The 13,970-nt window shown below is 39.8% G+C and overlaps 2 protein-coding genes across 5 annotated transcripts in view; one reads left to right on the plus strand and one right to left on the minus strand.

Moving 5' to 3' along the window:
* Nucleotides 1-5,020, plus strand: part of LOC122557618 (palmitoyltransferase ZDHHC13-like) — a 64,288-nt gene extending 59,268 nt beyond the window's left edge. For both annotated transcript variants that reach the window (XM_043705365.1, XM_043705366.1), the window contains exons 16-17: nucleotides 2,177-2,271; nucleotides 4,452-5,020. In XM_043705365.1, coding sequence (XP_043561300.1) covers nucleotides 2,177-2,271; nucleotides 4,452-4,590 — 234 coding nt within the window. In that variant the 3' untranslated portion in view covers nucleotides 4,591-5,020. The remainder of the gene's footprint in view (nucleotides 1-2,176; nucleotides 2,272-4,451) is intronic.
* A 6,165-nt stretch (nucleotides 5,021-11,185) lies between these two features.
* Nucleotides 11,186-13,970, minus strand: part of csrp3 (cysteine and glycine-rich protein 3 (cardiac LIM protein)) — a 43,680-nt gene continuing 40,895 nt past the window's right edge. For 2 of the 3 annotated variants that reach the window (XM_043705367.1, XM_043705369.1), the window contains exon 6: nucleotides 11,540-11,638. In XM_043705367.1, coding sequence (XP_043561302.1) covers nucleotides 11,562-11,638 — 77 coding nt within the window. In that variant the 3' untranslated portion in view covers nucleotides 11,540-11,561. Of the gene's footprint in view, nucleotides 11,423-11,539; nucleotides 11,639-13,970 lie in introns of those variants that run through there. The other variant, XM_043705368.1, reaches the window with a different exon arrangement.

A 13,970-nucleotide genomic window follows, 5' to 3' on the forward strand; every position in this document is an offset into this window, starting at 1 on the left:
CATTTTAAGAATTATACCTGTGCAATCAAATGAATTAATTGCTGTTTTTCCCTGTTGTAATTATGCCGTGATTAGTATTTTTAAATATGATTTAATGTTTTAAGCTTCATAAAGACATGAAGTCAAGTTTGGTAAACTGTTTGTTCAAATGATTCGTAACCAATTGATGCCCATGGCACAATCTATTTCAACATTATAAAAACACATGTCTCATCACTAAATCTTTAAGGACAGCCAAATGTAAATGGCCCAGAGTGTTTGGCAAAATATCAGCTATTACTGGGAAAGAATTAATAGTTGTCTATACCTTCAGTTTTTTTTATTAATAAGTGCATTCAGTAATATTTAATTGGAATTCTTCAGTGCCCTTCACCTTACTGGTACAGATTGCTTATGACTAATAAATGCCCTTTTTTTTTTGGGAGAGTTTACCTTCGAGGTTAGCTGTTAACAGTCATGAGCCAAGTGCAATGTTCATTCGGCTGAAAACAAGGATATCGATTTATTGGTCGATCATCACATGCCATTGGCCTCAATGTACTCTTTCACTCTATTGTTGATCTTAACATTCAGAAAATCAATAATAGAATCTCAGCCACCTCTCTCTTCTAACAATAAAAATGTTATATTCTTCTTGAAGCTAAAAATAGAAAAATAAATTTATAAGTTGCATGTAATATGCATTGAGAGACTTATTATATTCCTGAGATGTATACACCATTGGCATTTATTGCTCATTTCAACTATCCTTTAACTCAGTGACTTGCTTGGCTTTTTAAAAGAGTTTTTATTCTTATCCCAGTATATTGAGGAAAGCAAGAGAACAAATTGCTGGATCATTGACCAACATCTTTGTATCCTCTTTAGCCACAAGTGAGGTCCCAGAGGAGTGGAGAATAGCCAATCTTTGTCCCATTATTTAAGAAGGGTGGCAGGGATAATCTTGGCAAAGATGGTGGTGGAAGCAGACACAATAGCTAACATTCAAATAACACCTGGAGGGATACGTGAATAGGAAAAGAAAAGAGGGATATGGATCCTGTAAGTGAAGACAGTTTTAGTATAGAAGGGCAAAATATGGTAGCGCAGGCTTGGAGGGCTAAGGGTCTGTTCCTGAGCTGTATTATTCTTTGTTCATTAGTTAAGAATCAATCACATTGCTGTGGGTGTGGAGTCACATGTAGATCAGACCAGGTAGGAGTGACAGATTTCCTTTCCTAAAGAACATTAGTGAATGATGTGGGTGTTTAAAACAATAAACAAAGGTTACTCTGTCCCTGTTAGACCAGCTTTTCGATTTCTTTTTTTTTTAGTTTTTACCATCTGTCAATGTGAGTTTCAAACTCGTGTTTCAAACATTAGTCTGGGTCTCTGAATTGCTAATCCAGTGGAATTACCACCTTCGCCACTGCCTACCCATATTCTCCAATTGATAAATTATTGTTGATCATTTGTCAGTCTTCTATACTTAACCAGTACTGGATGACCAGAGGTGCTGCATAGAGTCATGGAGATGTACAGCACGGAAATAGACCCTTTGGTCCAACTCCGTCCATGCCAACCAGATATCCCAAACCAATTTAATCCCATTTGCCAGTATGTGACCTATATCCCTCAAAAACATTCATATACCTATTCAGATGCCTTTTAAATGTACTTGTACCAGCATCCACCACTTCCTCTGGCAGCTCATTCGATACTCGCACCACGCTCTGCGTGAAAAAGTTGCCCCTTAGGTCCCTTTTAAATCTTTCCCCTCTCACCTTAAATCTGTGCCCCCTGGTTCTGGCCTCCCCGACCCCAGGGAAAAGTCTATTCACCCTATCCATGCCCCTTCATGATTTTATAAACCTCTAAGGTCACCCCTCGGCCTCCGACACTCTGGAAAAAACAGTCCCAGCGTATTCAGCCTCTCCCTATAGTTTGAATTCTCTCCAATCCTTTGGTACTCTGTCTGCCTGACTCCTGCCTCTGTCTGTCCACCTGACTCGCTTGCGCTCTCAGTATCTGATTCAGTGGGATGTTCTGGTTAACAGCTGCTGTTATGCATGTCAATGGATTTCTCATGATTTATTTAAAAGTCTCAATCATCATTCTGAATAAATATTCATTTTAAATGGACAAGACTGAATGCAAAGATATTTGAGAGACTAAAAGGTGTTTTTCCCTCTTTTAGATTTTCTATTTGGGTCTGACAACCAGTGAAAGGGTCACTCTGATCAAGCGTGCGCACAATGGTCAACATCATGGACTTAAGCAAAACCCTTTCAAGTAAGTATTTCACTGTATCATGATTTCCAGTGATAAGTGTGATGCAGGCTTTTGGGTAAATTTTAAGTTAGAAGAAACAATGGGGATTATTCACACATCAAAAAGTAAATGTGATGAAGCATCCTTGACCCCTTATACATGCAATCAACTAGACGTGATTCTCGAGACAAAGCATGCATTAAGGGTATGTGCTGAAATTCAACACTTAAATCTTTTGTGAAGATTTTAATCCGAAAGATGTACATGATGTAGACCAGGGTGGGTTCTCTCATAGTTCTCTGGAAGTGAATGAAAGTTTCTGGGTTTCCAGGTGAAATCATTGCAACATTTCTGTAGAGACTAATACTTCAGGGTGAAAATGAATGAGTCCCTTTTGCACTGTCTGAGTTGACTGGTTGTTACGCAGAGTCCTGCTCTTCGAGTTGGAAGAATATCTCCTTTTCAACTAAAACAAAGAACTGTGGATGCTGGTGAACTGAAGCAAACCAAAAACAAAAATTACTAGAAAAGTTCAGCAGGTCTGACAGCATCTGTGAAGAGACAGTGTTAACATCCACTGATCATGGGTGGCACGGTGGTACAGTGGTTAGCACTGCTGCCTCACAGCGCCAGAGACCCAGGTTCAATTCCCGCCTCAGGCAACTGTCTATGTGGAGTTTCTACATTCTCGCCGTGTCTGCGTGGGTTTCCTCCGGATGCTCCGGTTTCCTCCCACAGGTTAGGTGCAGATTAGGTGAATCGGCCATGCTAAATTGCCGAGAGTGTTAGGTGAAGGGATAAATGTAGGGGACTGGGTCTGGGTGGATTGCTCTTCGGAGGGTAGGTGTGGACCTGTTGGGCCGAAGGGCCTGTTTCCACACTGTAAGTAATCTAAGATCCCTTAGTTGACGAAGGGTCCTTGGATTCAAAACATTAACTCTGTTTCTCTCGATACCAGACCTGCTGAGTTTCTCCAGCTATTTCAGTTTTTTTAATCTCTTTTTGAACTCCTGATTTGTGGGCTGTTGGACTGTTCTCCCCATTCCTCCTCTATCTGTGGTCATCTTCAGCCCAATGACCCATACTTCTAACTTGAAACCAGGATGATTGAAGTTAGAAGCCATTGCTCAGTAGTGGAGACCTACTTCACACCATGCTTGATTAGTTTCTGCAGACATTTTTTTGTGTTGTATGTCAAGTGCGCCAATAAAAAGTCTGGAATTTTATTAAGTTTGAGATTTCTGTATCTTGGCAAACAACAGATGTGAATTCCAGATATGTTTCAATTCTGCTTATTCAGAAGAAAGTGAGGACTGCAGATGCTGGAGTACCAGAGTTGAACAATGTGGTGCTGGAAAAACACAGCAGGCCAGGCAGCATTCGAGGATCAGGAGAATTGACGTTTCGGCATAAGCCTTCCTGCAGAAGGGCTTATGCCTGAAACGTCGATTCTCTTCCTTAGATGCTGCCTGGCCTGCTGTGTTTTTCCAACACCACATTTTTCAATTCTGCTCATTCAGTTGAGTGCACCCTAACTGTGGTCGTTTATTCCTATATCATAGGAGGTCACTTGACCCTCATGGCCATATTGGCCCAAGGTAAATTGTCCGTGTACACCAGTCTCCCATTAGTCTTTGTGTTGCAGCTTGTATTCAACTGCTCCCATTTCATCACTTTCTAAATTGTGAAGTGCTTTGCTATTAAACTGTAATCTTTATTTTTAAAAAGCCAGTGTATTTACTTCAAGTTTTAATGCGTTTCGATTTAATTTCGTCCCATAGTTAAGAAAGTTGATGGTGCTCCCATTCAAATCTGTCCAAATTGCCCTTAATTGATGGAATTCCAGGACCCTGAACATAGTTTGACTGGTCCCCTTTTTTTATGTACGTGGTCAGAAGTTTATTTTATCTTTTAATACCAACAAGGAACAAAATAAATGTCAGAATTGTGTACGAGGGAGTTGAATTTTAAGAATGTGGGGCAATAGTCACTATCATTGCAGTTTATGACCATTCAAAATGCGACAATGTGTTGTCATGAAATACAAAAGAATTCCATGAACAAGCCAGGGGGCCTGCTCCCTCAGCTCGAGCCATAGTGCCACGGGATTTCGGGAGGGAATGATGTATTTGCGATAGTATCATGACTGTTGCAGAAACAAAGGTGTGCTGGATGCTAAAATGTTGGCTCATTGATTGCAGTCATGGCTGTTTCCGGAATATGGTGGATTTCTTCCAGTGCCGCTGTTTTGGTCTGTTTAAGCTGAACCAAACTGACTGGACCCGACAGTACAGCATGGGGTTTGAACAACCACGAGCAAACGAATTCCAGTTTGTTTGAGAAATATGAACATTGCAACTGTTTAATAATGAATTGTGTGCAAAGCTTTTGTTTTGTGGTGGAGAATAAAAATTGTATTTCCTACTGTAGAATTCTGAAACAGGTGGTGTGATTTCGGTGCTTGGAACTGTGATATTTTAAATGTGAACTTGACTTCAGTGCTAAACTGAATGGGATGTCTTTGGTGGTTAAACATTGGTCAAATTCATACATTTATGAAATAACATTGTTAAAATCAAATTTGATGCTTTAAATTATTATAAAAATACATACTTTTTTGATTTCGTGTTTGTGGTTTCTTATTAGGGACCAAATGATTACTTTAATTTCAAAGTTTGACCAGCTTCCTCAGTGATTACAGGGTACCAACTGTGGTTGGACAGTGTTAAAAATCGCACAACAACAGGTTTATTTGGAAGCACTAGCTTTCGGAGACTGCTCCTTCATCAGGTGGTTGTGAAGGACACAATTGTAAGACACATAATTTATAGCAAAAGTTTACAGTGTGATCTAACTGAAATTCTACATTGGAAAATACCTTGATTGTTTGTTAAGTCTCTCATCTGTTAGAATGACCGTCATAGTTTCACTTTTTTTGTATGTAAATCACAATGTATAATTTCAGTTATATCACACTGTAAACTTTTGCTATAAATTGTGTGCCTTACAATTGTGCCCTCCACAACCACCTGATGAAGGAGCAGTGCTCCGAAAGCTAGTGCTTCCAAATAAACCTGTTGGACTATAACCTGGTGTTGTGTGTGATTTTTTAACTTTGTACCCCCCAGCCCAACACCGGCACCTCCAAATCATGGTTGGACAGATTTCTTCATTTCATCCTGACCATTTAAGCCTCCGTTTCTCCATTTGGATTTTTCTTTTAACTAAACTAATATGTTTGAAGAAAGTTTGGGGGTGATGAGAAGGGAAATATCCCTTTTACTTTTCTCCTGACTTGCCCACAGCAGTGTTCAACAAAGAAAATTAACTGATTCCAGAGAAATTCTGGACTGTTGGCCAAACAGTGTAGACATGTGAAAATTTGCAGATATTTGACAGTTCGTGTAGCTGTTGTTGCCTGCCGTTATTTGTTTATTGAAGATGTATATTTCACTAATTAATTGCCTTTACTTGTGTGATCTGTTATTCTCTGTTGCATAAGTAAAGCTGATTTAATTTAGTATACAAGGGTTATAATCTTTAACAGGAAAGGTACAAAATGCTGCACGGAGTCCAGATTTATGGTCATTGTCAACTTACTAACCACTTGAGGTTTTCTTTGCTAGTAAATTATGCATTGTAGCAACTTTTCATTTGAAACTAATATAGATCTAGAGCTAATGTCATAAAATAACAGTGCATCTATGATCAACAAAAACGTATATAGCAAGAACATGCACTCAAACATCCCAAAGCACTTCACGTTAAGTGTTATCAGGTGAAATTTGCAACTGAGCCACATGAGATTCTCAGAGGGGTGATCAAAACCTTGGTGAATGAAGCAGGTTTTAAGGTTCATCTGAAATCAGGACGATTAGGGCAGCAAAAGTATATCTTTAGGTCCAGTCAATGAAGGAGGGAGCACAAATGATGGAGTGTTTAAATTCTACAATGTACACAAACCCAGAATTAAGATAATATGACAGTCTTGCAGAACTGGCTGGAGTAGGAGATTGTGCAGGGTCTTAAATTGATTTTGCAACTGAAGACATCAGATTGAGGTAAGTGTCCAGAATAGACTCCATATGAAACTGTGCACATAACTTTATATTATAGTTAAGTATCTGTTGGCTGTAGAGAAGCTGAATCCACAGAGTGTGATTGAGCATGATTTATATTTGGTAATGATCAAAATGAGATTGCTGTCTGGATCAACTGTTTTGCAAATGACTGCACTTTGAGGATGCAGATCCGTATTCAATGATTTTATATCCATGTTTACTTCATAACTATAAGGCTGTAACAGCATTGCACTTTTGAAGTGCTACAAGACTGACTTAATTACATTTAAAGTACCGTTTTTCTTAAGGGTATAAAAATGATTTTCTGACTATTTGTAATTAATAAAAAGACTTAGAACTAGATGGATATGGACAAGTTTTATAATTCATACTTAGAAATAAATGCAATCTTAAAGCTTGATTCTTTTTAGCTGTTTAGTAAAACACTAAACTATAGCTGCATGCTAACCTTCTGCACTTCATCTACTGGGACATCCATATCTCTGTCAGCTCTGAAACCTCTCACTGTTTGAGAAATAAGTTTTTGTTTGTTAATCTTTCTGCCAAACAGGCAACTTCACACTTCGCACACATTGTCAGATCTGTGCCCACTTACATAATCCATCCATATCCTACTCCAGTTAAACTAAAACAAACACCTCCAGCATCTACAGTTCTGAAACACAAACAGAAATTGTGGACAAAACTCAGCAGGTTTTTCAGCATCTGCAGGGAGAGAAACAGAGTTGACATTTCAAGCCCTTCAAGTTCATGTTTCAACTCTTTATCAGAACTGATCGCAGCTAGGGAAAAACTAGTATTTATGCTGATGGTGAGGGGGGAGGGGGGTGAGGTGAGAAAGGGAGAGATGAGTGGATAGTGAAGTCAGAGCCCAGAGTGAGAGAGAGATCTATGAAAAGAGTAGGTAAATCAGGTTATTATGGATGGTAGGTCAGGGCAGAAGAGAAGCTGAACAAGTGATACTGGGTGCTGAGGTCAGCAGAGAATAGACGGTCTGTGCTGAAAGCAAGCCACATCATGTGGCAGGAGAGTCGATGAAATTGGGTTGGCTGTGCTAAAAGTAGCCCATGACATAACAGGACCAGGTGTGGGCTGGGGTGGGGGTGGTGGAAATGGAAGGATGGGATCAGGCTCTGGGGTTATTGAACTCAGTGTTCAATCCCAGACGCTGCAGGGTCCCCATGTAGAAAATAAGATGTTGTTCTTTGAGTTTGTGCTGAGTCTTGCTGGAGAACTGCAGCAGGCCCAAGGCAGAGGTTGGTGTGGGAAGACAGTGATGTGTTGAAGCGACAAGCAATTAGAAGCTTGGGTAATTTTTTATGCATTTGCAACTCATTTTCTGCTTGGTAACCCTGCAGCCTCTGGGGCTCAGCGTAGAGCTCAATACCTTTAAAGCCTGATTCTGTCCTTCCATCTCATCTTCCCACATCCACTCCCAGGCTGGATCACTCACTTTCAACACTGGCAACCCAATTTTTGTACCGTCCGCTCTCATCTCATCTGTCCTGAGTTGCCATGCATAATCCACTTGTTCATGTGTCTCTCTAGGCTCTATCTATCTGCTTATCTGTCTTAAATTTCACTGTCTGTCATGACATGATTCAGACATGTTATGAGAGTCTCTGGATAAAGAGTTCAGTGGTAATGCCACACACACACACACCGCATTCCTTCCCCACACCATAATATTTGTGCCTTGGCTCAACTCTCTACATGTCTGTGTGTGTATGGGAGTTTTTTTTAAACAAAAAGGTAGAGTATAAGTTATAAAGAATTACACATTATAATTCTTGTTTTTTTTCCTTGCATTGGTTAAAATGGTATGTTTGTAATGAATAGCTGCTTTCCTGCTAAGTGCAGAAACCTAATGGGTGTTGTACCCGTTTAACCTGGGGCTCATCAATCAGATGAACTGGGGGCTCTGGATCATATGGTTCAATCTTTTCACATTTGTGATGAGTTGCAAAGGTTTGACTTGATTTCCAGTACGCTAGGCAAGTGAGGTGTGTCGCAGTGACTCCTCTTAAAGTGCAACACTTGTATAAACTCTGGTTGAGATTAAGATCGCATCACATTTTTGGAGCTGGGATAAGTCATCCGGCTATGGAGAGTGAGATTTTACATTAGTTGCATGCAATGTACACTTTTTCTTAAATCGTCTTTATCTGCTAAAGTGAAATTAACGACAGTACTGCAAATTCCAACTTCCTGCTGGACTGGAAATGTGTCAGTTGTGTATATGCAAGTACGACAGTTACACTGCCTTTCCAGTCGGCGGTTGGAATCATAGTGGCAGAAAGTGAAAGATATGTCCAGAGAGAGTGCAAATGGCAGAATCACAGATGTCCAAACAGAGTGGAGTAACTAAGAGAAAAACAAGAGGAATAAAGAAAGAAACCAAAAACGAATCACAGAAAGACATGGGGGCAGAGATTATGATCTGAAGTCATTGAACTCAATGTTGAGTTTTGAAGAATTCACACTGGATTCAAAACGTTAACTCTGTTTCTTTCTCCACTGATCATTGCAAACTCTACTGAGGCTCTCTAGCATTCCATGTTGGTTCCAGTAGGCTGCAGAATATCTAGTCAAAAGAGAAAGTGCTGGTTTTGAATAGTTATTTTGAGCAAAGTGAGAAAAGCAGAGGCAGCTGGAAGGAAGATTTTGAGGTGGGGAGTGTCACACTTGAATACTAAAGGTTTCATCGTGATTAGTGTGAAAACAACATGTAGAGAACAAAATAGACAATATTGAGAATTGATGTCTCCAAATAAGTGGCAGGTTATTGATAGGAGATTGGAAATAGAAACAGAAAATGCTGGAGGAACTCAGCAGGTCTAGCAGCATTTTTGGACAGAAACAGAGTTAACATTTCAGGTCTAAAATGACTTCTTCACTTTGAGCCCAATGGTAGTTCCAGCAGGTTGGTCATGTTTTATTGCTTATCACTTATATTGTTGGAAATGTTGGGGAGAGCATTGTTTTATCTGCTTTCTCAGCAATGTGAATGTTCACACAATCCTAACCATGGTGAAGATCCAGGTAAACATGATGCTGAGCTCAGAACTAATCTACTAAATAAACAGCAGAGTCCACTCTGCTTATCCACTGATAAAACCCATGAATAAAATCAGAAAATATCACTGCAATTACAATTTTTCCTATAGTTAATTTTAAAGCTTTGAAACAATTGAGTGTGGAAAGCAAGCAAAGCGCAATGTGAATTATCACTTTATTCAAATAGGACTTTGCCTCCTGTTTATAAGTGAGGAGAAGGAGGCAGCAGTTATGAAGGTGGTTGCATAGGAAGCTGCTATTGGGATTGAAAGATTTCCTGGTTTCACATTTTAAGGGGAGGCAATGGTGTGGTACTATCACTGAATTGTTAATCCAGAGACTCAGGTACTGATCTGGGGACCCTAGTTCAAATCCTGCCACAAATGTGAATTCAATAAAAATACAGGGTTAAGAGTCTCATGATGACCATGAAACCATTGCCAACTGTTGGGGGAAACCCCATCTGGTTCACCAATGGTTTTTAAGGAAGGAAACTCATTTGAATCTGTCTAAGTGTTCTAAATGCAATTATTTAATTTCTCATCCAAAGACAGTGACACATTGTACATCTCCAAACACATGGGGCACTTTCAGGGAGTGCCGAAGATGAGTCCGTTACTGACGATAAGCCTACACTTAGGGTGATTAAGCCAATTGAGATCTCCTTTTGCTTACAGAGCCAGCATTTCTGGATTGTTGATATACAGCACTTTTTGAAAACCCTTCCCAAACTTCTTTTTGTTGTGGAAATCAGGGTCCCCTTTAAAACTGTATTCTTTTCATATTCTGTATTTAATTCCTGTGGAATATGAGACCTCATTTAACTGTTACAGCAGTAATCAGCCTTCTGCAAATGTAAATGATAGATTTGTCAGGTGCCACTCAAGCCTATTTGGAAAAATAAGAGGGTTTTGTTCTGAGCAGGAATGAAAATGAAGCTTCACATGGAAGTGGGTAAAGGGACAGCAGTCATCCTGGTATCATGAGTAGGCAGCCCTGCTCTTTGGCTGAAGGGTTTTAGACTGGTAGTTGACACAGCAGAAATGACCAGTCCCCAAAATAATGTACATTGGCAGAGAAAGAAAAGGGTGAGAGAAAGACACCGACAAAGAGAGACAGAAAAAGACAGTGAGAATCCAGAAGAATCTTCTTGAAGTAGACTAGGAGTTCCCTGCCATTAGGCCAAATGAAAAACTAAGACTGTTACCTGTAAAGAGTACAGGGACAAAAACTCCACCGTTTGAAGATCCAGCTCCAGCTCCTCCATTCTAGAACAGCTTCAGAATCAGACCTCAATTTTCATGTTGTAAACTTCCTTTATCTCATTAACTAATGTATCATATCTAAACTGCTTCTTAACAACCTCAATAAACCATCTGAAAATTGCTACGTTATAAATGCCTGCATTAGATAACTATGATCACAAACTTCCCCAAATACACAGTCCCAGCAACTCCCCATTTCCTGGGTGACCAGAGCAAGGATGGATTATAATGCCATTGCACTTTAAACTTGGCTTCACCCCATTCCTGGGCAAAGCAAGGACGAGTAAACCAATTGGAAAACATCAGGTCATTTGTTATGAAGGTTTCTTTAGTTAAAGGAGGAGAAGGAAGCAATTTTTCCTGACATTTGCCTGATTAAAAGGATGGCTATGAGAAAACCCAGCACAATCCACGATTATCTGTGACCATTTGGAAGTTACAGGATAAATGGGGTGAAAACAAATCATTTGGTAGTTTTGGATAATGGATAAGTTTTGTTGTAAAAGTAGTGTCAGGACTGCTGTCCAATTCTTTAGGTTCCAATGATACTTTATTTATAGTTACAAAGCTTGATTAATAGATACTTTCATAAGTTTATAACAACAACAATGCAACAATATATTTTATTGTTCTTAAATCCATTCAGTGTTGATATAAAGCAATTTATCATTGTTTTGCAGTGGATCTGTAAATATGTTGGACCTTGTCCTCTATTGACCACTTATAGCGTTCCCTCTACTGTGGGTTGTCAGCATTTCAAATGTTTCACTGTGAAGAATGAAGATGGTTATATGTTAGTACAAATGCTTTCCCAGTTTTCCTGGGAGGAGTATTGGTTTAAATGGGGGTGAGGGGTGGTTGAAGAAGGGAAGAGAGAAGTTGAAGACAGGTACCAGAAGGTATTTATTCAATCTGTGCTGGGTAACGCTCCACCAAACTGTCCATGTCCCAGTCCTTTAGGACCAAAGTTCCTCGCATAACAAGCTGCAACATTAAGAAAAATGAGTTAACCTTTCATTGAATAATTGAAAAGATGACTGCATAAAAGTGCTTGGTCAATCACATCTTGTGTTTAATGTGATTATTCTGTTGTTATTTAACTAAAACTGTAAGAACAACTGTTCTGTTCTGTTCTTAACCATTGGGTCATTTATCTAACAAAGCATGTCAGATAGAAACATAACATAAACAAAATGGAACTCCTCCTGCTTTCTGATCAAACACTCTATCGTTGATCAATCAAGGATGAATGGGATTAATTGCTGGCTAACCCCTTGAGAAGGTAGTGATGAGTTGCCTTCCTGACAGCAACAGATGCTAGGATGTAGATATGCTTACACTACTGCTAGGCAGGAGCACCAGGGTTCTGATTCAGCAACAGTGATGGTAAATCTATATATTTCCAAGTGAGATGGTGAGTGGCTTGGAGAGGGATTTGCAGGTGGTGTTCCCATATATCTGCTGCACATATCCTTCCAGATGATAGAACTCATGAATTTGGAAGGTATTAGTGAAAGAACCACCGTGAGTTGCTGTAATGTAGTGTGTAAATGGTACACACTGCTGCTACAGAGGGTCAGTGGTGTGTTGAGTAAGTGCTTGAAGCAGTGGATGAAATGTTAACCAAGTCTGCTGTTTTTTTGTGCTGGTTGGGGTCAAACTTTGAGTATTGTTGGAGATGCTGTCATTTGGCAAATGAAGAGTATTCTATCACATTGCTGACTTGTGAATAGTAGAAATTGAAAAGGCTTTGAGATGTCAACAGGGAAGTTAAATGCTGCAGAATTCCAGTCTGTAATATGTTCTGGCAGATACACTATGTATATGGTTGGTTTCTATTCAATAGTATCTTCCAGGTTGTGACAGGTTGGTGGCGGGGAGAGGTTTGATAATGGTAATAGTGTTGAATGTCAAGGTAAGATGTTTAGGGTATCTTCTTTTGGCATTGCCATTCAGTATCTGAGGCCATGTTGAACTTTCAGTTATTGCTGGAAAATGGCACATATTGTCAAACATGTTTGTTTTGCTCACATTAGCAAGAAATATCAATGTAAAGGCAGGCAATAGTTTTGCACAGTATGAGAGGAGACTGCTGATTGATAGATACGTTATCATAAAGAATATATCACCAAGTGATTGGCAGTTAGCTGCCAAATTTGTTTTAATTGAAACAAGTAGGTTGACTCTGGTCAAGGCATTTTCTTGAGGAATGGACCAGAGACTGGTTGTTAACTGTCTCAAGGAGAAACATGCACAGTGTGTGTACATGTTCTTTCTGTCTGCAAAGAACATGGGTCTGTATGTTGGTATATGCATCCTGCACTAAAGGCAAGTGCAGCAGACAGCAACCCCAACCAACATTGTAACTAAATGACATAGCGTCGGATGATGTGGAGTCTGTGTGGGTGGAATTGAGGAACCACAAAGGCAAAAAAACCATAGTGGGAGTTATGTACAGACCTCCTAACAATGGTCAGGACCAGGGGCGCAACATGTACCGGGAAATAGAGAAGGCATGTCAGAAAGGCAAGGTCACGGTGATCATGGGAGACTTCAATATGCAGGTGGACTGGGTAAATAATGTTGCCAGTGGATCCAAAGAAAGGGAATTCATGGAATGCTTACAGGATGGCTTTTTGGAACAGCTTGTCATGGAGCCCACAAGGGAGCAGGCTATTCTGGACCTAGTGCTATGTAATGAACCAGAGTTTATAAAAAATCTTAAAGTAAGGGAACACTTAGGAAGCAGCGATCATAATATGGTAGAGTTCAGTCTGCAGTTTGAAAGAGAGAAGGCAAAATAGGATGTAATGGTGTTACAGTTAAATAAAGGTAACTATGAGGACATGAGAGAGGAACTGACGAAAATAGACTGGAAGCAGAGCCTAGCAGGGAAGACAGTAGAGCAAAAATGGCGGGAGTTTGTGGGTAAAATTGAGGACATTGTACAGAGGTTCATCCCCAAGAAGAGAAAGATTATCCGGGGAAGGCTTAGACAGCCATGGCTGACAAAGGAAGTCAGGAAATCTATCAAAGAAAAAGAGAGAGCCTATAAAGTGGCCAAGAGCACTGGGATATCAGAAGATTGGGAAGGTACAAAAAACAAACAGAGGATAACAAAGAGAGAAATAAGGAAGGAGAGGATCAAATACGAAGGTAGGCTAGCCAGTAATATTAGAAATGATAGTAAAAGTTTATTTCAATACATAAGAAACAAACGACAGGCAAAAGTAGACATTGGGCCACTTCAAACTGATGCGGGAAGGCTAGTGATGGGAGATAAGGAAATAGCAGGAGAACTCAATAAGTACTTTGC

Source organism: Chiloscyllium plagiosum, chromosome 16 (assembly GCF_004010195.1).
Source record: "Chiloscyllium plagiosum isolate BGI_BamShark_2017 chromosome 16, ASM401019v2, whole genome shotgun sequence".
NCBI lineage: Eukaryota > Metazoa > Chordata > Chondrichthyes > Orectolobiformes > Hemiscylliidae > Chiloscyllium > Chiloscyllium plagiosum.